This window comes from Hyla sarda, chromosome 3 (genome assembly GCF_029499605.1).
Source record: "Hyla sarda isolate aHylSar1 chromosome 3, aHylSar1.hap1, whole genome shotgun sequence".
NCBI classification, from domain to species: domain Eukaryota; kingdom Metazoa; phylum Chordata; class Amphibia; order Anura; family Hylidae; genus Hyla; species Hyla sarda.
In genome coordinates this window covers 38,627,004-38,654,435 of record NC_079191.1, presented here as the reverse complement: position 1 = coordinate 38,654,435, position 27,432 = coordinate 38,627,004, and the positions used below count along the sequence as shown (strand labels likewise).

General features: G+C 45.1%; 1 protein-coding gene across 1 annotated transcript in view; it reads right to left on the bottom strand.

The window, feature by feature from the left end:
- Positions 1-5,663: 5,663 nt before the first annotated feature.
- Positions 5,664-27,432, bottom strand: part of SNTG2 (syntrophin gamma 2) — a 528,788-nt gene continuing 507,019 nt past the window's right edge. The window contains exons 16-17 of the mRNA XM_056564074.1: positions 19,190-19,300; positions 5,664-6,355 (exon numbers count right to left, since the gene is read on the bottom strand). Of these exons, the coding sequence (XP_056420049.1) occupies positions 6,224-6,355; positions 19,190-19,300 (243 nt within the window). The 3' untranslated portion in view covers positions 5,664-6,223. The remainder of the gene's footprint in view (positions 6,356-19,189; positions 19,301-27,432) is intronic.

The window sequence follows — 27,432 nt, the reverse complement described above, 5'->3', positions numbered from 1 at the left end:
ACTGGGGTGACACACTGTAACAACCCCCTCCTCATATATTACAGTATAATACCGGATGTAAAGGTACATGCACACCACAATTCGTGCAGCAGAAACCAAATGAAGAATTTCAAAACTGCCTGCTGCTATTCCTGGCAGATCCATGACATTCCCCATTCATTTCAATGGGGTGGGGTTAAGAGCTGGGGAGGAGGGAGAATAGAGCTGGGGGAAGAGAGAATAGAGCTGGGGGGGGAGAGAGTACAGTGCTGGGGGGGAGAGTACAGAGCGGTGGGGGGCGAGTACAGAGCGATGGGGGGAGAGTACAGTGCTGGGGGGGAGAGTACAGAGCGGTGGGGGGCGAGTATAGAGCGATGGGGGGAGAGTACAGAGCTAGGGGGGAGAGTACAGAGCGGTGGGGGGGAGTACAGAGCTGGGGGGAGAGTAAAGAGCGGTGGGGGGCGAGTACAGAGCGATGGGGGGAGAGTACAGAGCTGGGGGGGAGAGTACAGAGCTGGGGGGGAGTAAAGAGCTGGAGGGGAGTACAGAGCTGGGGGGAGTACAGAGCTGGGGGGGGAGTACAGGTCTCTGCTGGAGGGCAGTTCGGGTCTCTGCTGGGGGCTCACTGCAGTGCTGAGGGAGCAGGGCAGCCTTTCCTTTCTTCACTCCCTGGGATCCAGCATGATATGGGGTACTGCAGGCGCGGGGCTGCTGGGATGAGTCAATAGAAATCAGCTGACACATGTCATATGATGAGCCTGCTCCTCATTGGCTCAGTGTGCCTGCTGACATCTATGACACTGCCCAGAGGTCCCTGTCTTGAGCCTGTGAAGCGCTCCCTGCGCTGGTCTGTATCTATGAGGGATCAGACTTGTATTTAGTTACATCTGATCTGTGCTGGACGATCTTCTCCTACTGAGTGTCTCCTACTCTCCTGCAGAGAAGGCAACATTTAGTAAGAAGAAGAAAACAGCAAAGGGCAGATGTAACTGTGAGACATGGAGAATGGAGCGTCCCAAGTCCCGGCATACGCTGACAGACTCACAGTCACTCTTGTAAGTACCTGCTAGTGTGGCTAGAGCATACTGCGGGGACTGGTGTGGGGCACAGCACGGTAATAACTTTGTATGTCATCGCTTGTAGGGCCATCACTATTATAATTAAGGCCATAGGTGGCGCCCTCATTAAGAGGGCGCTCTAGGCAGTCGCCTACTTAGTCTATGGCAAGAGCCGGCCCTGGTGCTATCAAACAGGAGAGAGCACAGAGGAGTCCTATCAGACAGGAGAGAGCACAGAGGTGTACTATCAAGCAGGAGAGAGCACAGAGGAGTGCTGTCAGACAGGAGAGAGCACAGAGGAGTACTATCAGACAGGAGAGAGCACAGAGGAGTCCTATCAGACAGGAGAGAGAGCACAGAGGAGTGCTATCAGACAGGAGAGAGCACAGAGGAGTCCTATCAGACAGGAGAGAGCACAGAGGAGTCCTATCAGACAGGAGAGAGCACAGAGGAGTACTATCAGACAGGAGAGAGAGCACAGAGAAGTACTATCAAGCAGGAGAGAGCATAGAGGAGTACTGTCAGACAGGAGAGCACAGAGGAGTCCTATCAGACAGGAGAGAGCACAGAGGAGTCCTATCAGACAGGAGAGAGAGCACAGAGGAGTACTATCAGACAGGAGAGAGCACAGAGGAGTACTATCAGACAGGAGAGAGAGCACAGAGGAGTACTATCAGACAGGAGAGAGCACAGAGGAGTCCTATCAGACAGGAGAGAGAGCACAGAGGAGTGCTATCAGGCAGGAGAGAGCACAGAGGAGTCCTATCAGACAGGAGAGAGCACAGATGAGTACTATCAGACAGGAGAGAGAGCACAGAGAAGTACTATCAAGCAGGAGTAAGCATAGAGGAGTACTGTCAGACAGGAGAGCACAGAGGAGTACTATCAGACAGGAGAGAGCACAGAGGAGTCCTATCAGACAGGAGAGAGAGCACAGAGGAGTACTATCAGACAGGAGAGAGCACAGAGGAGTACTATCAGACAGGAGAGAGAGCACAGAGGAGTACTATCAGACAGGAGAGAGCACAGAGGAGTACTATCAGACAGGAGAGAGCACAGAGGAGTCCTATCAGACAGAAGAGAGCACAGAGGAGTCCTATCAGACAGGAGAGAGCACAGAGAAGTACTATCAAGCAGGAGAGAGCATAGAGGAGTCCGATCAGACAGGAGAGCACAGAGAAGTACTATCAAGCAGGAGAGAGCATAGAGGAATACTGTCAGACAGGAGAGCACAGAGGAGTACTAGCTCACCCTCACTTACTGGACTTTGTCCGTGCCTGTTCTTTAGCTTGGACAAAGCCATGATTTTATAAGCCATGATTTCTATTAAAAGAAGATATTTTTTATGAAGTTCATTAGAAAGATTAATGTTTTGCCAAGATGTACAACTTATAAACAGTGTCTATATCTTGCAGTGCCCATTTAAGTTTCCCGTCCATCATTCTGCACTCAGTACTTCATATGGAAAGTGAAAACAAAATGTTAGAAAACTAAAGGAAAAGTTAAAATTTTGCAGTGACATAAGCATTCATACCCTTTACTCAGGGGTAAAGTTGATGCCCCTTTGTCAGCAATTACAGCCTCTAGTCTACTGGGGGATGAGGCCACAAGGTTAACCTTTGGCCCAGTCTGAGTTCCTGTACTTTGCTCTATTCAGCTTTCCATCAACCCTGACAAGTCTCCCTCACCCTGTCCAATCTGCTACACCCCCATCATGATGCTGCCCCAATCATACCTCACTGTAGGAATTATATTTGGCAGGTGATGTGCAATGTCTGGTTTCATCTAGACATGCTTAGAATTGACTCCAAAAAGTTTGATTTTGGTTTCATCAGACCTGATATTCTTGTTTCTCACCGTCAGGGAGTCCTTTGAATGCTATATTGTGAACTTTAGGTGCCTTTCATGTGTCTTTTACTGAGGAGAGGCTTCTTTCTTGCCACTTCTGGCCATAAAGACAGTGATTGTTGACCTTATAGTTATGACTCTTGGAAAACAGGGAGGGGAAAAAAAGCCAGCACCATGAGGGTTAAAGGGACTCTCTTACCAAAACAATCAAATGACCACTGCAGATCTGGTTTCTGAAAATCAACTGATAATCCAGATTCACATTTTATAACAGAAGTCCTTCGTGGCCTGGATGGAGTGTAAGCCGTCCTCTTACATATTCTCAATGTTTTGGCTAATAGAGTGGGGGATACCATATGTGAAAACACTTTACCTGTAAATGCAGTATTCTCCTCCTTATGCCTCCTGCTGAACCTGTGATTACTACTAGAGATGAGCAAACTTTTCAAAAGATTGGTTTTGCTCTTTTGCCGAACTCTGACCAAAAATTCTGGCTTTTAACAAACTAGTTCTGTACAAACCTATACTTCACCAATAGCAAAAAAGACCTGTGTAAAACACTGTTTAAGAGTAGAGATGTCGCGAATTGTTCACCGGGAAACAGTTCCCGGCAAACTTAGCATGTTCGCGTTCGCATTGCCGGGCAAACATATGTGAAGTTTGATTCACCCCTTATACTTTAACATTGCGGTAAACTTTGACCCTGTGAGTCAGTCAGCAGACACATTACAGCCAATCAGCAGAAGTCCCTCCCTTCCAGACCCTCCTACCTCTTGCACGGACGCCATTTTACCCTCATTCGGCATGCTGCAGGCTTAGAAAGTGGAGGGTCAGAGAAGCTGCTTCTGCTGTAATAGGGAAAGCGTTAGCTAGGTTGCTGCTAGGTGGTGTATTCAAGGTCCACTTTACTCCTAAAGCACTAGTGTAACATCTGCTTTAAGGACAGCACCCAAAAAAGCCCTTTTTAGGGCTCAAATATCAGTCCGTGTGTCTTGCAACAGCTGGAGGCACCCTGGTTGGGAGGGAACCACTGGTTAAAAGGGGTACTCCAGTGTAAAACTTAAGTTCCTTCAAGCAACTAATTACAGCATTAAAAGGGCTATAAGGTCAGTCCGTGTGTCTTGCAACTGCTGGAGGCACCCTGGTTGGGGACCTCTGCTTAAAATGGGAACTCCGCTGGCAACCTTTTTTGCTCATTGTCACACTAGTGCAAATCACATTTGGTGTGACAGTTGTTCAAATAAAAATAAAAATACCTTTTTTTGGCTGTGAAATGAAACCAGTGCTGCCTAAAGGGGGGCTCTAACTATGTGCTGCCTAATATGGGGGAATCTATGTGCTGCCTCAAGGGGGGATCTAAATATGTGCTGCCTAAAGGGGGCTCTATGTGCTGCCTAAAGGGAGGCTCTAACTATGTGCTGCCTAATATGGGGGAATCTATGTGCTGCCTAAAGGGAGGCTCTAACTATGTGCTGCCTAATATGGGGGAATCTATGTGCTGCCTAAAGGGGGGCTCTAACTATGTACTGCCTAACATGGGGGAATCTATGTGCTGCCTAAAGGGGGGATCTAACTATGTGATGCCTAAAGGGGGGATCTAACTATGTGCTGCCTAAAGGGGGCTCTATGTGCTGCCGAAAGGGAGGCTTCACCTATGTGCTGCCTAAAAGGGGACTTTAACTATGTGCTGCCTAAAGGGTGGATCTAACTATGTGATGCCTAAAGGGGGGCTCTATGTGCTGCCTAAAGGGGGCTAAAGCACATTATTACAAAGAATTTAGGAATAATAGGTGATTTATGCCCTTTATGGATTAAAACCAGACTCTGCATCAACTATGTAATTTTCCATGGGAGTTTTGCCATGGATCCCCCTCCAGCACACCACAGTCCAGGTATTAGTCCCCTTGAAACAACTTTTAAATCACTATTGTTGCCAGAAAGACTCCATGTGGGTTTTAAAATTCGCCTGCCCATTGAAGTCAATGGCGGTTCTCCCGGTTCACGAACATTTGCGGAAGTTCGCGTTCGCCGTTCGCGAACCGAAAATGTTATGTTCGCGACATCACTATTTAAGAGTCCTAAAAACCTTGTGTAACACTGTTAGGAAGGTATCCATGGACTTCTGAGCTTAATAATGACAACATGTATTGCTATGGGTAAATGGATGATACCTGGTGCTAACTAACAGGTTAAATAAAAACACTGCACTAGAGGATTTTTTATGCTTTTTAAAAAGAATGTTGACAAATTATTCCTTTTTGGAGGCAAATTCAGGCCAGTGTTTATATGCACACAGAGGTATAAGAAGAAGCAATGGCTTTTTCGAAATGGACCAAAAATTATCCCTTGGAAAAATGATTCCTCTTTTTTGGGGTAAACCACAGGATTGACATCCTAACAATTAGCGTAAAACCAAAAAAAACATTTGACATTTAACTTCCATTGAAACCAGATTTTCCACTGATAGAACAGATGCAAAATTATCTCTGCTACTTTACTACAATTATTATATATGTGGCTCCTCCTTCTATCTGTGTTGGTCATTGCTTAGTGTCCCTCACAGAGATCTTCACCTAACACCTGCTATCTCTACAATGGCTGCTGAAGGTATGTACATAAGCTTTTATAGTGGCTCTGACATCAACTCTAAACCGCCTCCTTATTGGCTATAAGAGTTGATTGAAAGGCATTCTGGGATTCCCTGGGTCATGTGATCCTTTCTTCTTTTCCTTTCTGCTATTAGCATAAAAAAAACACAGACAAAATAGTTTTTTTTCTTTCAATTAAATATTTATAAGAATTTGCATTGTCCATGAGTTTATAACACACTGATGAAATATACAGTATGTAATATTATCAAAATACATAAATACTTGGATTATCTGTATGATTCCATCATAAATACATTTGGTCAGACCATAAAATTTATTAACAGAATATTACATTAAAGCTGCTTACAGCAGATTGTAGATTTTAAAGTCCTAAGTAACGAAAATTCTAAAATGAAATATATGCATGCTACCGGCCTATATACAACAAAACCCTCCAGCCACAGCCCTGCTCCTAGGTATATATATACAGCTCCTAAGACAACCTGGAATATTTTTCTTAAAGTGCTTTTTTTCATTATCCTTTTCCATAATAGAAATAGGAAAATGTGCTTTAGATAATTTTATGATATACATTGAAATGCAGAATAAACTGAAGGTGTATACACTTGGGTGGATAGAGACAGACAAGAGGAATAGGTTTTATTCCAAAAAAAGTTTTTGATTCCAAATTATTTGTGCATGAAATCTTCATCCCTTAGGAAAACGATGTGTCTCCGTCCTTGGTCTTCACGTGTTGTAAATGTATTTCCTCGTAATACTTTGGCTGTTTATAAATGTGGGGTCCATAGATGCAACCTTGGCAGCAATGAATGAGTGAATGCAATGTAACACACCAGTGAGATCCTGAAATTCCAGCTCCTGCAAAAAATATATTAAAAATTAAAATAATAAATTACAAATATGGGAATAAAGACTACCTTTTACTTTAATCTCCAGAAATGCTCCTCTCTCCATTAACCCCTTAAGGACCCAGCCCAAATATACCTTAAGGACCCGGCCATTTTTTTAACATCTGACCACTGTCACTTCAAGCATTAATAACTCTGGGATGCTTTTACCTTTTATTCTGATTCCGAGATTGTTTTTTCGTGACATATTCTACTTTATGTTAGCAGTAAAAGTTTGTCGATACTTGTATCATTTCTTGGTGAAAAATTCCAAAATATGATGAAAAAATTTAAAATTTAGCATTTTTTTAACTTTGAAGCTCTCTGCTTATAAGGAAAATCTATATTCCAAATAAATTATATATTGATTCACATATAAAATATGTCTACTTTATGTTTGCATCATAAAGTTGACAAGTTTTTACTTTTGAAAGACATCAGAGGGCTTCAAAGTTCAGCAGCAATTTTCCAATTTTTCACAAAATTTTCAAAATTTGATTTTTTCAGGGACCAGTTCTGTTTAGAAGTGGATTTGAGGGGCCTTCTTATTAGAAATACCCCATAAATGACACCATTATAAAAACTGCACCCGTCAAAGTAGTCAAAATGACATTCAAAAGGTTTGTTAACCCTTTTGGTGTTTCACAGGAATAGCCGCAAGTTGAAGGAGAAAATTCAAAATCTTCATTTTTTACACTCGCATGTTCTTGTAAACCCAGTTTTTGCATTTTTACAAGGGGTAAAAAGAGAGAAATTTTCTTAAAATGTGTAACCCAATTTCTCTCGAGTAAGGACATACCTCATATGTGTATGTCAAGTGTTCGGCAGGCGCAGTAGAGGGCTCATAAGGGAAGGAGCGACAGTGGCATTTTGATGAGTGAGTTTTTCTGAAATGGTTTTTGGGGGGCATGTCACATTTAGGAAGCCCCTATGGTGCCAGAACAGCAAAAAAAAAACACATGGCATACCATTTTGGAAACTAGACCCCTTGAGGAACGTAACAAGGAATAAAGTGAGCCTTAATACCCCACAGGGGTTTCACGACTTTTGCATATGTAAAAAAAATATATATGTTTTTCACAAAAATGTGTGTTTCCCCCCAAATTTCCCATTTTTGCAAGGGTTAATAGCAGAAAATACCCCCCAAAATTTGTAACCCCATCTCTTATGAGTATGGAGGTACCCCATAAGTTGACCTGAAGTGCACTTTGGGCGAACTACAATGCTCAGAAGAGAAGGAGTCATATTTGGCTTTTTGAGAGCAAATTTTGCTCGGGGGGCATGTTGTATTTAGGAAGCCCCTATGGTGCCAGAACAGCAAAAAAAAACACATGGCATACCATTTTGGAAACTAGACCCCTTGAGGAACGTAACAAGGAATAAAGTGAGCCTTAATACCCCACAGGGGTTTCACGACTTTTGCATATGTAAAAAAAATATATATTTTTTTCACTAAAATGTGTGTTTCCCCCCAAATTTCACATTTTTGCAAGGGTTAATAGCAGAAAATACCCCCCAAAATTTGTAACCCCATCTCTTCTGAGTATGGAGGTACCCCATAAGTTGACCTGAAGTGCACTTCGGGCGAACTACAATGCTCAGAAGAGAAGGAGTCATATTTGGCTTTTTGAGAGCAAATTTTGCTCGGGGGGCATGTTGCATTTAGGAAGCCCCTATGGTGCCAGAACAGCAAAAAAAAACACATGGCATACCATTTTGGAAACTAGACCCCTTGAGGAACGTGACAAGGAATAAAGTGAGCCTTATTACCCCACAGGGGTTTCACGACTTTTGCATATGTAAAAAAATATATATTTTTTTCACTAAAATGTGTGTTTCCCCCCAAATTTCACATTTTTGCAAGGGTTAATAGCAGAAAATACCCCCCCAAATTTGTAACCCCATCTCTTCTGAGTATGGAGGTACCCCATAAGTTGACATGAAGTGCACTTCGGGCGAACTACAATGCTCAGAAGAGAAGGAGTCATATTTGGCTTTTTGAGAGCAAATTTTGCTCGGGGGGCATGTTGCATTTAGGAAGCCCCTATGGTGCCAGAACAGCAAAAAAAAAACACATGGCATACCATTTTGGAAACTAGACCCCTTGAGGAACGTAACAAGGAATAAAGTGAGCCTTAATACCCCACAGGGGTTTCACGACTTTTGCATATGTAAAAAAAATATATATTTTTTTCACTAAAATGTGTGTTTCCCCCCAAATTTCACATTTTTGCAAGGGTTAATAGCAGAAAATACCCCCCCAAATTTGTAACTCCATCTCTTCTGAGTATGGAGGTACCCCATAAGTTGACCTGAAGTGCACTTCGGGTGAACTACAATGCTCAGAAGAGAAGGAGTCATATTTGGCTTTTTGAGAGCAAATTTTGCTCGGGGGGCATGTTGCATTTAGGAAGCCCCTATGGTGCGAGAACAGCAAAAAAAAAAACACATGGCATACCATTTTGGAAACTAGACCCCTTGAGGAACGTAACAAGGAATAAAGTGAGCCTTAATACCTCACAGGGGTTTCACGACTTTTGCATATGTAAAAAAAAAATATATTTTTTTCACAAAAATGTGTGTTTCCCCCCAAATTTCACATTTTTGCAAGGGTTAATAGCATAAAATACCCCCCAAAATTTGTAACCCCATCTCTTCTGAGTATGGAGGTACCCCATAAGTGGATGTCAAATGCACTGCAGGAGCGCTACAATGCTCAGAAGAGAAAGAGTCACATTTGCTAATTTTGCTGAAATGGGGGGGGGGGGGGGGGGGGGCATGTCGCATTTACTGCCAGAAAAGCAAAAAATGTAAATACATTTCTTTGGAAAAAGGACATACCTCATATCTGGGCGTAAAACAGATCTCCGGGTGCACACTGGTCACGGAGGAACAGGAGGGCAGTCAGGGGCCTTGAGCTTCTGCCTATGGAGCCAGAACAGTGGGACCCCCCCTCAAGGGGCATTATATGGGGTACGCTAATAACTAACAAGGGGTACAGTGGGACATAAAAGGATAAAACAGGTTATGTTCCCAGAATGATGACCCAGAGCATAGCCAAAACTAAAAAATATGCCCACCCCAAACCCTATGCTCTGAATCATCATTCTGGGAATGTGATGTGTATGGCCGTCCCTAACCTGTTGCCTCAAATGCGCACCCCGCTCAGGTGGAGATAGAGAGCACTGCACATTTGAGGCAACATAAAAAGTCCCCGATGATAGTGACTCAGTGACCCATGACCCAGAGAAAAAAATACCCCCAGAGGTCTTATCAGTTTTTTTTTTTTTTTTATGAGAGTTTTTTGGGCAATTTAGTGGTTTTATGGGGTTAAAACTTGGAATGTACTCTGGACTTGGTACATTGGGGTCAAATTATGGAAAATTAAAATGAAAAGGGAAAATTTAGTACTGCATGGAAGTGTGATACTCCCTGAAGCAGTTTTTAATGCAGAGGCCCGGATGATCAGGGCAAGTGTCACATTGATAGGTGGTGTCCTTCCGTATCCCCCTCCTGTTACACACTCTGCATTTTTTCTGGGATTGTCCCTTCTTTCCAGTGTGGGGGACCTCACCTGGAAAGTGTTGGCCTGGGACGATCCTGGCACCTATTACTCCAGTTCCTTCTGAACTCCGGCCTGCTCTTTCCCGGTCAGCAAAGATCAGGACCTTTAGGACTTCTTCTTGGAACTGAAGGTATGTCCCTGTGTTGCCAGCGTTCTGGTACAGTACAAAAGAGTTGTACATGGCAACCTGTACCAAGTAGACCGCAACTTTCTTGTACCATACACGTTTTTTCCGCATGGCGTTATATGGCTTCAGGATTTGATCAGAAAGATCAACTCCCCCCATATACCGATTCTAGTCCAGAATACAATCGGGCTTGAGGACCGTTGTTGTGGTACCTCGCACAGGGACAGGTGAGCTGCCGTTACCATGAATAGTGGTCAGCATAAGGACATCCCTCTTATCCTTATACTTGACCAGCAACAGGTTTTCATGGGTAAGGGCACGGGACTCACCCTTGGGCATAGGTGTCTGAACAAAATTTAGAGGGAGGCCTCTCTGATTCTTCCGCACGGTCCCACAAGCGGACGTCGATCTGGCGGCAAGGGATGTGAAGAGAGGGATGCTGGTATAAAAGTTGTCCACGTACACGTGGTAACCCTTATCCAGCAATGGGTACATAAGGTCCCAAACGATTTTCCCGCTAACACCCAGAGTGGGGGAACAATCTGGGGGTTCAATACGGGAATCTCGTCCCTCATACACCCTAAACTTGAGAGTGTACCCGGAGGTACTCTCACAAAGTTTATATAGCTTCACGCCATATCGCGCCCGCTTCGAGGGAATATACTGGCGGAAGATGAGTCTCCCCTTAAAACTGATGAGAGACTCATCTACAGAGAGCTCCCTAAGCGGTACATAGGCCTCCAAAAATTTGGCCCCAAAGTGATCGATGACCGGCCTCACTTTGTAAAGCCGGTCATAGGTGGGATCACTTCGGGGTGGACATGCCGCATTATCTGCATAATGCAGGCATTTCCGAATGGCCTCGAACCGCTTCCGTGCCATGGCCATACTGTACAGCGGGGTCTGGTATAGGACGTCCCCGCTCCAGTACTGCCTGACACTTGGCTTTTTGATCAGGCCCATGTGCAGCAAGAGGCCTCAAAATGTCCTCATTTCTGCTGCACTGACAGCGTACCATTCATTGGACCTGGCCAAAAAAGAATCAGGGTGGTGGGCGATGAACTGCCTGGCGTACAGATTCGTCTGCTCCACCATGTGATTGACCAGGCTCTCACTGAAAAAATAACTGAAAAAGTCAAATTCAGTGAATCCAGCCGTGTCAATCCGGATTCCGGAGTCGCCAACAAACTCCGGAATCCGTGGCTGATAACCCTCTGGGGGTCTCCAGACAGGTTCACCGGAAGGGAGCTCCGGTAAAATTGCCTGGGGGGTCGGACTCCTAGTACGAGCGGCATCACCACTCGCACTAGTGCCAGCCACTGGGGCACTTTCATGGGGGGTGAGTGGCCTCGCCTGGCGGCGTCTCCGCCGCCGTGCAGGGGGCTCATCATCAGTACTAGATGATGAGGAGGACGATGAAGAACACAGGAATGTTGGATCTTCATCGTCCTCACTGACAGATTCGGAGTCGGAGGCAAGAAAAGCGTATGCCTCCGCTACCGAAAATGCCCGGCGAGCCATCGCCTTTTTCTACGGTGGCGGGGGGCGGTGGTGGGGGAGAGGGGTGGGAGGGGGTGTGTGTGGGGGGTGGCGGGGATGTATGTAGTGTGTGTGCTTGGTGTATACTATATATATAACGGTGTGTGATTAGAAATCACACACCGTTATATGAACAAAAATAAACAGCTGCGGCCAAAAAAAAAGGGGGGCCAAATGCAGCGCCCTGAACCCCTAATAGGGCCCAGGTCAAGCTAAAAAATCTCAGGCAGACCCTTGGGGACCTATTAGGGGGTCAGGGGGGGGGGATTTTTTTTTTTTACTTTTATTTTACTGTTTTACACTATTTTTTCCTACCTTTCCCTGGGGGTTTTTCTGTCCCTGCTCTATGGGGGATCGTCGGTCCTGAGGGGGCTCCAATCCTCACAGGGGGGGGTCCCTGGCACCTCCAAGCAGCTTTGCCCGCTGACTGAACTCAGCTAACGGGCAGAGCTGCAAGAAGATGCAGTTAACCCCTCCCCCGCCGGCTGCTATTGGCTGGACGATCGTCCAGCCAATAGCAGCTCTCCTGGGGGGGTGACGAAATCGCCACCTCCCCATAGATACAGTGGATGATAGGGGGTGTATTGTACACCCCCGATCACCTTGTATCTTCGGGTCAGCGGGTCACATGTGACCCGTATGACCCGAATCGCGGCAGATCGTTAGTGTGAATTCACCAACGATCTGCCGCGATCGCCGACATGGGGGGGTCTAATGACCCCCCTGGGCATTTGCGCGGGATGCCTGCTGAACGATATCAGCAGGCATCCCGGTCCGGTCCCCGCCCGGCGCGCGGCGGGGACCGAAATTCCCACGGGCGTATGGATACGCCCTGGGTCCTTAAGTACCAGGACGTCAAGGCGTATCCATACGCCCTAGGTCCTTAAGTGGTTAAAGGGGTACTCCCGTGGAAACCTTTTTTTTTTTTTCAAATCAACTGGTGCCAGAAAGTTAAACAGTTTTGTAAATCACTACTATTAAGAAATCTTAATCCTTCCAGTACTTTTAAGGGGCTGTATACTAAAGAGAAATCAAAAAAATAAATTAATTTCCTCTGATGTCATGACCACAGTGCTCTCTGCTGACCTCTGCTGTCCATTTTAGGAACTGTCCAGAGCAGCATATGTTTGCTATGGGGATTTTCTCCTGCTCTGAAAAGTTCCAAAAATGGACAGCAGAGGTCTGCAGAGAGCACTGTGGTCATGACATCAAAAGAAATGCATTTCTTTTTTGGATTTCTCTTTAGTATACAGCCCCTTAAAAGTACTGGAAGGATTAGAATTTTTTAATAGTAGTGATTTACAAATCTGTTTAACTTTCTGGCACCAGTTGATTAAAAAAAAAGTTTTCCACGGGAGTACCCCTTTAAAGGGGTACTGCAGTGGGAAAAAAATTTGTAATCAGCTGGTGCCAAATATTTAAACAGATTTTTAAACAGACAGCATACTGAGGGAGGGGGTGGAGACCTGCACAGTGAGGCCATGCCCCCTCCCTTTGAGAGTAATTCAGACTAGTGAGCTAAATAAAAAGTGTAATAAAAAAATAAATAAAGGTGCTAGACACATAAAAATTAGATGTACATGGTCAGGATGAGGTACTGAGTGATATATAAAAAAAATTGTTGGATCTGACGGGTATGCTTTAAAGCAGATTTTGCACTGACAGAACAGATGCAGAACACTCTCTGCTGCTTTACTATATTTTGCTGCTTTACTATATATATGTGTGGTCCTTTTCCTATCTGTGTTTTTCACTGCTTGTCCCCAACAGTCCTCCACAGAGATCTTCACCTAACACTTACTATCTCTAAAATGGCTGCTGAAGTTATGTGCATAGGCTTTTATAGTGTCTCTGACATCACCCCTATATTGTCTCCTGATTGGCTGTGAGATCAGCACAGGATTCCCTGAGGTCATGTGATCCTTCCTCCTTCTCCATTCTGCCAATTGGGTTATGATATTTTAGCGCCTTCTGAGCCTATGCTAGATTAACTTGAGGAAAGGGAGTAGAGCCATTGGTGCTCTGTGACTTTACAAGACTGCAGAACACCACAGGGATAACTTGCCGCCCATAACAATACAGTGTCGTACATTTTAAAACTACATTTTAACCAATTAAGAGGATGCTCAGGAGGATATCGGGCCCTGGTAAGAAACCTAATTTTAACCCTATATAATGTGTTGCCAACAGTTATGCAGGGTAAAATCTGGTGACAGGTTCCTTTTAACATAAGGCAGGCACTGATGAGGTAAGGACACCGGGCTCGCCGAACTTTTAGAAAGTGTTTGGTTTGCAGTGAACAAGTTCACTGCAAACCAGCGATGAAAGGGCTGCACACCACAGATTAACTCTTTAATCACAGTAAACCAGTAAATCCACTTGTTTACTGTTTCATCTTGTGCCAGCCCAGCAAGGAAGGAGTTTATGAGCTCCTAGTTAATTCCTTGGGGGAGTATATGGCTGTATAATATATACAGTGGAGAGAGTGATACTTACAATCTCCTCGCTGGTCTGTTGAGATGGTAAGTAGAACTCCTTTCACTGTATACCTCCTTAACGATGAAGGACGTATATTTACGTCCTCCGCCGGCTCCCGCGATATGCCGCGAGGTCACGCAGTTACCCCAGGTCATATTGGGTCGGTCCCGGCGGCCATCAACGGCTGGGACCCGCGGCTAATATAGGACATCACCGATCGCGGTGATGCCCTGTATTAACCCTTCAGATGCGGTGATGAAAGCTGAACGCCGGGTCTGAAGTGAAATTGAAAGTATCCGGGCTGCTCAGTTGGGCTGTTCGGGACCGCCGCGGTGAAATCCCGGCATCCCGAACAGCTTACAGGACACTGGGAGGGACCTTACCTGCCTCCTCGGTGTCCGATCGGCGAATGACTGCTCTGTGCCTGAGATCCAGGCAGGAGCAGTCAAGCGCCGATAACACTGATCACAGGCATGTTAATACACGCCAGTGATCTGTGTAAAAGATCAGTGTGTACAGTGTTATAGCAAAAAAAAGTTTTAAAAAAGTGTTAATAAAGATAATTTAACCCCTTCCCTAATAAAAGTTTGAATCACCCCCTTTTCCCATTAAAAAAATAAAACTGTGTAAATAAAAATAAAAATAAACATATGTGGTATCGCCGCGTGCGTAAATTTCCAAACTATAAAAATACATCGTTAATTAAACTGCATGGTCAATGGTGTACACGTAAAAAAAATTCCAAAGTCCAAAATAGCGTATTTTTGGTCACTTTTTTTTACCATTAAAAAATGAATAAAAAGTGATCAAAAAGTCAGATCAAAACCAAAATGCTATTGATAAAAACTTCAGATTACGGCGCAAAAAATTAGCCCTCATTAAACGTATCAATTTTCCTGCATGTAGTTATGATTTTTCCAGAAGTACGACAAAATTAAACCAGTATAAGTAGGGTATCATTTTAACCGTATGGACCTACAGAATAATGATAAGGTGTAATTTTTACCGAAATATGCACTGCGCAGAAACGGAAGCCCCCAAAAATTACAAAATGCCGTTTTTTCTTCGATTTTGTCGCACAATTATTTTTTTTTCCATTTCGCCGTTGATTTTTGGGTAAAATGACTAATGTCACTGCAAAGTAGAATTGGTGATGCAAACAATAAGCCATAATATGGATTTTTAGGTGGAAAATTGAAAGGGTTACAATTTTTAAAAGGTAAGGAGGAAAAAACAAAAATGCAAAAACTGAAAAACACTGCGTCCTTAAAGGGATACATTATACAGCCACATAGATGGCTGTATAATGTATACAGCGCCCCAGGAGTAAATTAGGGCTGACATCAGCACCGACAAACCCAGGTTCACAAGAGCCGGGCCTGGCAATATTCAAAAGTTCAGTGAGCCACGACCCCCAGACCCCATCCCCCACACCCCCAACCGAAGTTTAACTAAAATCCTGGTTGGGGGGCACAGCTTGCTCATCTCTATGCGTGCACTGTATACATAAAATATTATCCATCTCAGCTAATTTGCTTCCAGGTACAAATATTTACTTCCAGGTGAAAATATTTGCTGGGGTTTGACTTTAGTAGTAGTCATTTGCATATCATGAAGAACTGACATGACAAATTTCAATACTGCCATACTTATAACGCCCCGTCTACCATTTCAACTGGGTTTTTATCTAAGACTTAAAAAAAAAAAAAATATATATATATATATATATATATATATATATATATTCATTTGAAAGTGCAGTTTATATTATTATGTGGATATATATGTGCAGAGCTGGATACAACCGTTCCCTAAAGGCGTTGTCTCTATTGAAATTAATCTCAAATGTCAACTATATTTTTAGGTAGATCTCTTAGTACAATGTGGTCACCTAGTTACTTTGTTCACTAAAAATCCCCTGAGCTTGCGACTCAGTTACACAATAAAAATATCATTCTGTCTAGATTCGCAGGCTCCAGTGTGCACCCGCGTGGCATCGTAAAACATTACTTAGCCGCTGTATCAAATAAGGTTTATGGAGGCGAAATCATAGATAAGGAAAATTTTTGGAGCGTCTGCAAATTAATGTAAAATCCCACACACAAAATATTCAACAGAAAAGTTATAATATTATTTTAAGCATTGACTTTTCTGTAGTTTCTTTAAAAAAATTTGGAAACATTTGATTGATGGCTTATCTTCAGTGTAGATCTGGCCGCAGTGGTCGGCACCCGCATCAAACATCTATTGACGGTGTGTCCCAGTATTTTCCAACCAGTGTGCCTCCAACTGTTGCAAAACTACCACTATCACCATGCAAGAGCAGCGTATGACTGCCCGGGCATGGTGGATGTTGCAGTTTGGCAACAGTTGGGGGCACACTGATTGGAAAACACTGTTCTATCCGAAAGATCGTCAATCAAACAATATTGATTGCAAAAGTATGTGTAGCGTTGGATGTCATCTTCATAAATATGTTTTACATATAGTGGCATGACATAACTCAGGCTCCCTGTGAAGAATTGTACTTTATTGCACATTTTATGATGGTACTGTTCATTGTGTCTATGTACTTTTCACCTTAGGCTGTAAGCAAGGGGGTCTGTTTAGGTACATTGGCCCATAGAGTAATGTGCTTCAGCCTTGCTACCTCTAGAAGGTGAAAGTTACTCTAGATATGTCTAGCTAAGCGTGAAAAAGGGGTAGGAGTGCCCAATATCCTCTGCTTCCGCAGAGTTAAAGGGGTATTCCGCCCCTAGGCATCTTATCCCCTATCCAAAGGATAGGGGATAAGATGTTAGATCGCCGCAGTCCCACTGCTGGGGATCCCCGGGATTCCCGCTGCGGCACCGCGTTATCATTACAGCACAGAGCGAGTTCGCTCTGTGCGTAATGACGGGCGATACGGGGGACGGAGCAGTGTGACGTCACGGCCCGTCGCCTTAATGCAAGTCTATGGGAGGGGGCGTGACAACCGCCACGCCCCCTCCCATAGACTTTTATTGAAAGGGGCGGGCCGTGATGTCACGAGGGGCGGAGCGTGACGTAATGATGCTCTGGCCCCTGTACTGCCCGTCATTACGTGCAGAGCGAACTCGCTCTGTGCTGTAATGAGATCCCAGGGCTCCCCAGCAGCGGGACCGCGGCGATCTGACATCTTATCCCCTATCCTTTGGATAGGGGATAAGATGTCTAGGGGCGGAGTACCCCTTTAAGCTTGAACCCTGGAAATGCCTGAAGCATACAGGCCCCTGAGAAGAAAGCAACTAAATAGTGGTGATTGCAACTCAGCCCAATCTGGAGGAAGAAACAGACAGAGCAAGAGAAATAAGGAGAGAGACATTAGGAAGAAGGTCTACCAGCACCCCATTGCAGCACTGGGCTGGTGCAAAGATTTTTACCACCTTAGGCATAAGCTAATTTTGCTGCCGTCTTGACTCCACCCATTGGCCTGTCCATTGACACACCCCAATTTACTACTGGGGCGGCACACTATAACAAGCCCCCTCCTCATGTAATTAGCTTACTACTAGGGTGACACACTGTTACAAACCTCATTTCCAAGGTGCCAGCTGAGCAAGTGGTTCGGATGCAGGTTGTCTAACTTTCTTGTGGCAGGCAGAGAGGTGCTCCCCATCAAGAGGGCGCTCTAGGTGGCTGCCTATTTTGCCTATAGGCAGAGCCGGCCCTGCCTCCAGGCAACTGGATCATTAGGCAGAGCAAGGGCTTGAAGGGGAACTCTGGTACTAGACATCTTATCCCCTATCCACAGTTTAGGGGATAAGATGTCTGATGGCGGGGGGGGGGGCTGTGTAAGGCTTCAGAGCAACTGTGGTCAACACGCCCCCTCTTTTGATGTCTATGGGAGAGAGGGAAATACAGCATTCCTGTATCGCTGGACCGCCCGGAGATGTATGGAGGGAGACATAAAGATATGTGGAGTAATCCGGAATGGAGTGGAGATCACCCTGTGCATTCAGAATACTGATCCCAGGCAGGAGATCATGGAGGTTCCCGGAGACAGGACCCTAGGCGATCAGACACTTATCCCCTATCCCTCTCTGACCATTCTAACTGTGACCGCTTATAGCACCAGAGGACCCAGTGAGGTCACAGACTCTGTTCCGTACACAGCCATGCCCACAATCATTAAGTGAGGAGGGACACATTTAGAAAACTCTACCTAGAGCAGTAGGAGAATTTTGTTCTTGGAAGTAGAATCAACTTGTTGCTCAATATTTGTACCCCTAGAAAGGCAAAAAATTTGCAAGTACGTTAAACTATTATGCTGATTCAGAAATGTTTTAGGCAAAGAATTATGGCCTATTCCCAAATTCCATGTTGGATGTGACAGTGTGGTACAAAATGATTTGTGCATCTGAGGAGACCTGGCATAATGGAGATGCTTTCCATGTGCCATTTGTATCCAAAATCCAACGTACAAATGGTTCCCTATACGGGGAGTTGTTCATTACATCCACAGGGCGCTCATACAACAGTTGACAGATAACTTTTTCATGAATATAAACAACCTGTTCTGTGAATTCCTCCTATAATTTGTAGTGTGTCAGGTGCAACCTATTGTGTATTCTTCGTCTGGTGCCGTAGTGTTTGAAGTACCATCCATCTATCTTGTTGATGCAGGGTTTTATTGGATTGATGGTAGCACTGTGCATATTATCCCTCTTGAGGCATGACATTGCCTTTTCTAAATAAAGTAAAATTAATCAGGCCTTTATTTTATGATACAAAAATGCAAATGAATCTGTTCGCCTCAAATAGAAGTCAATGGGAAATAAAATAAGCCACTTTGCTCTCCGGTATTATGCGCCCTTGACATAACAAGTCAGAGGACTATATTTTATTAAACATTTTAAGCTTGAATAGCAAATGGAAAATTCATGATTAAATTAAAGTTAAACATTTATGTAGTACCTCCAGTCAGTCTGATCTAGGTGCCCATGCCATCTTCATTTTGATTGTACCGAAATTTTAATTATACATTTTGTAACATTTACAACATCTGATCCCCGTTACGGCTTCTGTCATATTCTCTGCTTTGATTATGGAACGGAATTCATTGCCGTATTACTCACCTTCATTTCAATTTGTTTTGTGTCACAATTCTGAAATAGCAGCTTGACTCGAGTCTTGCCGTCATCGGAGGAGCCTTTCAGTTGGGAGAACTTAAATCTCCAGATGATATTCTACGATAACACAAAATGGAACAAACTCAGGTCAGCATTTGTTCTGAGAAAATAAACATTTATATATGAAATTATAATTGAAACTTTAGATTAGATCTTTATCAACCTCTTCAGGACGCCGGGCGTATGCATACGCCCTGCCTCCCGAGTCCTTAAGGACGTGGGGCGTATGCATACGCCCGTGGGAATTCCGGTCCACGCCGCTAGCCAGTTGGGGACCGGCCCGGGATGCCTGCTGAAATCATCCAGCAGGCATCCCGGCACATCGCCCAGGGGGGTCCTGAGACCCCACCCCATGTCGGCGATTGCAGAAAATTGCATGTCAATTCAGACATGCGATTTTCTGCTATTCCGGGCTGATCGGGTCTCTGGTGACCCGATCACCTGGAAAATAGGGATGATTGGAGCTGTCAGTGACAGCCCCGATCATCCTGAGGGCTAGGAGCAAAGTCGCAGTGCTGCGATCTCCTCCTATCCCCTGCCATTGGTCAGAACTGATTCTGACCAATGGCAGCGCAGGACAGTGGGTTGCCATGGCAACCCCCGTTCTGCCCACCCCTGGATGTCGTGGGGAACGTGGAGAGAAGATGGAGGCCGGTACCTGGAGGAGAAGATGCGTGGGGACCCCCGATCATCGCTGGAGACAGGCACGGGTAGGGAAACGATGGGGGGAGGGGGGGGGGTGAAAGTGAAAGTAAAGAAATCTTTATTGTGGCAACCACTAGGAAGGCCAAACTGCAACTTCCAGCATGCCCAGACAGGCAAAGGCTGTCTGGGCATACTGGGAGTTGTAGTTTTGCAACATCTGGAGGGTCACAGTTTGGAGACCACTGTTACAGTGGTGCCCAAAAGGTAGCCCTCCAGATGTTGCCAAACTACAACTCTCAGCATGCCTAGACTGCCCAGGCATGCTGGAAGTTGTAGTTCTGCAACATCTGTCCCTTCAGATTTTGCAATTCTCATGAAATTTTTGAAAATTGGTGCTTTACTTTGAAGCCCTCTAATTTTTTCAAAAAGCAAAAATATGTCCATTTTATGATGCCAACATAAAGTGGACATATTGTATTTGTGAATAAAAATAAAATTTATTGAGAATATCCATGTTCCTTACAAGTAGAAAGTTAGAAAAATGCAACATTTTCATGAAATTTGGGGATTTTTCACCAAAAAAGGATGCAAGTAACGCCGAAAATTTACCACCAAAATAAAGTAGAATATGTCACGAAAAAACAATCTCAGAATCAGAATATTCGGTAAAAGTGTTTTCGAATTATTAATTCGTAAAGCGACGGTGGTCAGAATTGCGAAAAAGGGCTCAGTCCTTCAGGTGAAAAAGGGCTGCGTCCTTAAGGGGTTAAAGCATCTTCTTCTGACATAGTTTAATGCAATACTGACTGATATTCTATAAAAATCTGAATCTTTTTGTCTTGAGAACAGTAATGTCCAGTCATTGTCCTCTAAAGAGGTTGACCAGGGACATAATATTTAGTTATTTATTTATTTTTTAGATATGGAAAATTTTAAATAAGTCATACTCACCTACACTGATTCCCCACACCTGGCATTCCAATGCCTCCCAGTACTTGCTCCTCACCCTGCTTCCTGGTTCCTAAGATAAGTTGTCTCAGCAGGAACTGCCTGCTAAGCCAATCACTGGCCATAGCGGGGTCCCGCCTAAGCCAGTGATTGGCTATGCTGGCAGTTCCTGTTGAAATAACTCAGCACAGGAACCAGGATGCTGCGATGATAACTATGGGGAATCAGTGTAGGTGAGTAGGACTTATTTTTTTAATTTTCAATGTTCCCCCAGATGTGTGTATATGATTATAAGTCCACAGACAACCCCTGTAAACTCTAAGGGAGACATGAACAGGTGAGTGAGTATTCTGTTATCACTTTAAAGATCCAAATGCCACAATTCACTACTGGAATATATGTAAATTCACAATTCTTTGATAATTTCATAGTCTTAGGAACTTTGTGTTTTTTTTTGGCTAGGCTAGTATGACAAAGTAAAAAAAAAAAAGTACTCACCTGCCATGATTCCCTGCTACTACTGTTCTGATGGTGCCCAGTCCTAATTGCTCACCACTTCTTGATGACATTTTCACTCAGTCCACTCAGCCATTCATTGGCCACAATGGTGACCCACCTAAGGCATTGGTTGGCTGATTGGCACATTCTTATGTCGAAAGGAGACCAGAAAATGATGTGCAGCAGGGACTAGGCACCGTCAGCATGGCATCTTTAGGGAATCATTGCTGGTGAGTACTTTTTTCAAACTCACCCTGACCACTTTTTTTTTAATTATTATTATTGTTATTTATTTTTTTATTTTTATTGCTGGACAACCCTTTTAATGGCTACAATTTATTTTTCTCATGTTGTATGTTTGATCTACAGTACAGCCTGCAGCAGAGCTCTTGTAGACATTATAATATTCTCTTTCTACTACTCCACTCACTTTAAACCCTCCAAATCTCACATACTGAAAACTCACCTCATAAATGTGACCTTTAATTCTGACCTTGAAATGCTGAGATCTTAAGAGTTGCTTAATCAACACCCACCTATTCCATCTACCCTATATACTATATATCTCATGGTTTGTAAGCTCATTTGGGAAAGACCCCACCTCATTTTTTAAAGGGGTACTCCGGTGGAAAACTTTTTTTTTTTTAAATCAACTGGTGCCAGAAAGTTAAACAGATTTGTAAATTACTTCTATAAAAAAAAATATTTACCCTTCCAGTACTTTTTAGCAGCTGTATGCTACAGAGGAAATTATTTTCTTTTTGAATTTCTTTTTTTGTCTTGTCCACAGTGCTCTCTGCTGACACCTGATCCCCTTATCAGGAACTATCCAGAGCAGGAGAAAATCCCCATAGCAAACCTATGCTGCTCTGGACTGTTCCTGACACAGACAGATGTGTTAGCAGAGAGCACTGTGGACAAGACAAGAAAGAAATAAAAAAATAAAATAATGTCTTCTGTAGCAAACAGCTGCTAAAAAGTACTGGAAGGGTAAAGATTTTTTAATAAAAGTCATTTACAAATCTGTTTAACTTTCTGGCACCAGTTGATTTAAAAATATATCTATATTCCTCTAGAGTACCCCTTTAAGTCTCCATTGGGATTTCTTTGTTTAATTTATTTATTTATTGTTTTCTTCTTTTTGGTTTCTGAATACACAAATAGATATAAAAATATGATATTCAGTTTCTGGTTCAACTACATTAAACTCAATATTAATAGAAGTAGTGATAAAGTCTTTGGATCAACAAAGTGATTCACATGATTGAAATCTTTGTTAAAGGGGTACTCCCATGGATTTTTTTTTTTGTTATTGAACTGGTGCCAGAATGTTTGTAAAATACTTCTATTAAGAATCTGTCCAGAGCAGCATATGTTTGCTATGGGAATTTTTTCCTGCTCTGGACAGTTCCTAAAATGGACAGCAGAGGTGTTACGCCGAGCGCTCCGGGTCCCCGCTCCTCCCCGGAGCGCTCGCTACACTTCCCTCACTGCAGCGCCCCGGTCGGTTCCACGGACCCGGGGCGCTGCGTTACCACCTCCGGCCGGGATGCGATTCGCGATGCGGGTAGCGCCCGCTCGCGATGCGCACCCCGGCTCCCGTACCTGACTCGCTCCCCGTCAGTTCTGTCCCGGCGCGCGCGGCCCCGCTCCCTAGGGCGCGCGCGCGCCGGGTCTTTGCGATTTAAAGGGCCACTGCACCGCTGATTGGTGCAGTGGTTCCAATTAGTGTTTACACCTGTGCACTTCCCTATATCACCTCACTTCCCCTTCACTCCCTCGCCGGATCTTGTTGCCCTAGTGCCAGTGAAAGCGTTCCTTGTGTGTTCCTTGCCTGTGATTCCAGACCTTCTGCCGTTGCCCCTGACTACGATCCTTGCTGCCTGCCCCGACCTTCTGCTACGTCCGACCTTGCTTCTGTCTACTCCCTTGTACCGCGCCTATCTTCAGCAGCCAGAGAGGTTGAGCCGTTGCTAGGGGATACGACCTGGTCACTACCGCCGCAGCAAGACCATCCCGCTTTGCGGCGGGCTCTGGTGAAAACCAGTAGTGACTTAGAACCGATCCTCTAGCACGGTCCACGCCAATCCCTCTCTGGCACAGAGGATCCACCACCTGCCAGCCGGCATCGTGACAGTAGATCCGGCCATGGATCCCGCTGAAGTTCCTCTGCCAGTTGTCGCTGACCTCACCACGGTGGTCGCCCAGCAGTCACAACAGATTGCGCAACAAGGCCAACAGCTGTCTCAACTGACTGTTATGCTACAACAGTTACTACCACAGCTCCAGCAATCATCTCCTTCGCCAGCTCCTGTACCTCCTCCGCAGCGAGTGGCCGCTTCTGGAATACGACTATCCTTGCCGGATAAATTTGATGGGGACTCTAACTTTTGCCGTGGCTTTCTTTCCCAATGTTCATTACACTTGGAGATGATGTCGGACCAGTTCCCCACTGAAAGGTCTAAGGTGGCTTTCGTAGTCAGCCTGCTGTCTGGAAAAGCCCTGGCTTGGGCCACACCGCTCTGGGACCGCAATGACCCCGTCACTGCCTCTGTACACTCCTTCTTCTCGGAAATTCGAAGTGTCTTTGAGGAACCTGCCCGAGCCTCTTCTGCTGAGACTGCCCTGTTGAACCTGGTCCAGGGTAATTCTTCCGTTGGCGAGTATGCCGTACAGTTCCGTACCCTTGCTTCAGAATTATCCTGGAATAATGAGGCACTCTGCGCGACCTTTAAAAAAGGCCTATCCAGCAACATTAAAGATGTTCTGGCCGCACGAGAAATCCCTGCTAACCTACATGAACTCATCCATCTTGCCACTCGCATTGACATGCGTTTTTCCGAACGGCGTCAGGAGCTCCGCCAGGATATGGACTCTGTTCGCACGAGGCGTTTCTTCTCCCCGGCTCCTCTCTCCTCTGGTCCCCTGCAACCTGTTCCTGTGCCTCCCGCCGTGGAGGCTATGCAGGTCGACCGGTCTCGCCTGACACCCCAAGAGAGGACACGACGCCGCATGGAGAATCTCTGCCTGTACTGTGCTAGTACCGAACACTTCCTGAAGGATTGTCCTATCCGTCCTCCCCGCCTGGAAAGACGTCCGCTGACTCCGCACAAAGGTGAGACAGTCCTTGATGTCTACTCTGCTTCTCCACGTCTTACTGTGCCTGTGCGGATGTCTGCCTCTGCCTTCTCCTTCTCTGCTGTGGCCTTCTTGGACTCTGGATCTGCAGGAAATTTTATCTTGGCCTCTCTCGTCAACAGGTTCAACATCCCGGTGACCAGTCTCGCCAGACCCCTCTACATCAATTGTGTAAACAATGAAAGATTAGACTGTACTATACGTTTCCGCACGGAGCCCCTTCTAATGCGCATCGGATCTCATCACGAGAGGATTGAACTGTTGGTCCTCCCCAATTGCACTTCTGAAATCCTTCTTGGACTTCCCTGGCTTCAACTCCATTCCCCAATCCTGGATTGGTCCACTGGGGAGATCAAGAGTTGGGGGCCCTCTTGTTCCAAGGACTGCTTAAAACCGGTTCCCAGTAAACCTTGCCGTGTCCCTGTGCTTCCTCATGTAACCGGTCTCCCTAAGGCCTATATGGACTTTGCGGACGTTTTTTGCAAAAAACAAGCTGAGACTCTACCTCCTCACAGGCCTTATGATTGTCCCATTGACCTCCTCCCGGGCACTACTCCACCCCGGGGCAGAATCTATCCTCTGTCCGTCCCAGAGACTCTTGCCATGTCTGAATACGTCCAAGAAAATTTAAAAAAGGGCTTTATCCGTAAATCCTCCTCTCCTGCCGGAGCCGGATTTTTCTTTGTGTCCAAAAAAGATGGCTCTCTACGTCCTTGCATTGACTACCGCGGTCTTAATAAAATCACGGTTAAGAACCGCTACCCCCTACCCCTCATCTCTGAACTCTTTGATCGTCTCCAAGGTGCCCATATTTTTACCAAACTGGACTTAAGAGGTGCTTATAATCTCATCCGCATCAGAGAGGGGGATGAATGGAAAACGGCATTTAACACCAGAGATGGACACTTTGAGTATCTGGTCATGCCCTTTGGTCTATGCAACGCCCCTGCCGTCTTCCAAGACTTTGTTAATGAAATTTTTCGTGATCTCCTATACTCCTGTGTTGTTGTATATCTGGACGATATCCTGATTTTTTCTGCCAATCTTGAAGAACACCGCCAGCATGTCCGTATGGTTCTTCAGAGACTTCGTGATAATCAACTCTATGCCAAAATAGAGAAATGTCTGTTTGAATGCCAATCTCTTCCTTTTCTAGGATACTTGGTCTCTGGCCAGGGACTACAAATGGACCCAGATAAACTCTCTGCCGTCTTAGATTGGCCACGCCCCTCCGGACTCCGTGCCATCCAACGTTTTTTGGGGTTCGCCAATTATTACAGGCAATTTATTCCACATTTTTCTACCATTGTGGCTCCTATTGTGGCTTTAACAAAAAAAAATGCCGATCCCAAGTCTTGGCCTCCTCAAGCGGAAGACGCCTTTAAACGACTCAAGTCGGCCTTTTCTTCGGCTCCCGTGCTCTCCAGACCTGACCCATCTAAACCCTTCCTATTGGAGGTTGATGCCTCCTCAGTGGGAGCTGGAGCTGTCCTTCTACAAAAAAACTCTTCCGGGCATGCTGTTACTTGTGGTTTTTTTTCCAGGACCTTCTCTCCGGCGGAGAGGAACTACTCCATCGGGGATCGAGAGCTTCTAGCCATTAAATTAGCACTTGAGGAATGGAGGCATCTGCTGGAGGGATCAAGATTTCCAGTTATTATTTACACCGATCACAAGAACCTCTCCTACCTCCAGTCTGCCCAACGGCTGAATCCTCGTCAGGCCAGGTGGTCTCTGTTCTTTGCCCGATTTAATTTTGAAATTCACTTTCGGCCTGCTGATAAGAACATTAGGGCCGATGCTCTCTCTCGTTCCTCAGATGCCTCTGAAATTGAACTCCCTCCTCAACACATCATTCCTCCTGACTGCCTGATTTCCACTTCTCCAGCCTCCATCAGGCAAACTCCTCCAGGAAAGACCTTTGTTTCTCCACGCCAACGCCTTGGGATCCTCAAATGGGGTCACTCCTCCCATCTCGCAGGTCATGCGGGCATTAAGAAATCTGTGCAACTCATCTCTCGCTTCTATTGGTGGCCGACTCTAGAGACTGATGTGGTGGACTTTGTGCGAGCCTGCACTATCTGTGCCCGGGATAAGACTCCTCGCCAGAAGCCCGCTGGTTTTCTTCATCCTCTACCTGTCCCCGAACAACCTTGGTCTCTGATTGGTATGGATTTTATTACTGACTTACCCCCATCCCATGGCAACACTGTTATTTGGGTGGTCGTTGATCGATTCTCCAAAATGGCACATTTCATCCCTCTTCCTGGTCTTCCTTCAGCGCCTCAGTTGGCTAAACAATTTTTTGTACACATTTTTCGTCTTCACGGGTTGCCTACACAGATCGTCTCGGATAGAGGCGTCCAATTTGTGTCTAAATTCTGGAGGGCTCTCTGTAAACAACTCAAGATTAAATTAAATTTTTCTTCTGCATACCATCCTCAATCCAATGGACAAGTAGAGAGAATTAACCAGATCTTGGGTGACTATTTACGACATTTTGTTTCCTCCCGCCAGGATGACTGGGCAGATCTTCTACCTTGGGCCGAATTCTCGTATAATTTCAGAATCTCTGAATCTTCCTCCAAATCTCCGTTTTTCGTGGTGTACGGCCGTCACCCTCTTCCCCCCCTCCCTACCCCCTTGCCCTCTGGTCTGCCCGCTGTGGATGAAATTTCTCGTGATCTTTCCACCATATGGAAAGAGACCCAAAATTCTCTCTTACAGGCTTCTTCTCGCATGAAGAGATTCGCAGATAAGAAAAGAAGAGCTCCTCCCATTTTTTCCCCTGGAGACAAGGTATGGCTCTCCGCTAAATATGTCCGTTTCCGTGTCCCGAGCTATAAGTTGGGACCACGCTATCTTGGTCCTTTTAAAGTTTTGTCTCAAATTAATCCTGTCTCTTACAAACTTCTTCTTCCTCCTTCTCTTCGTATCCCTAATGCCTTTCACGTCTCTCT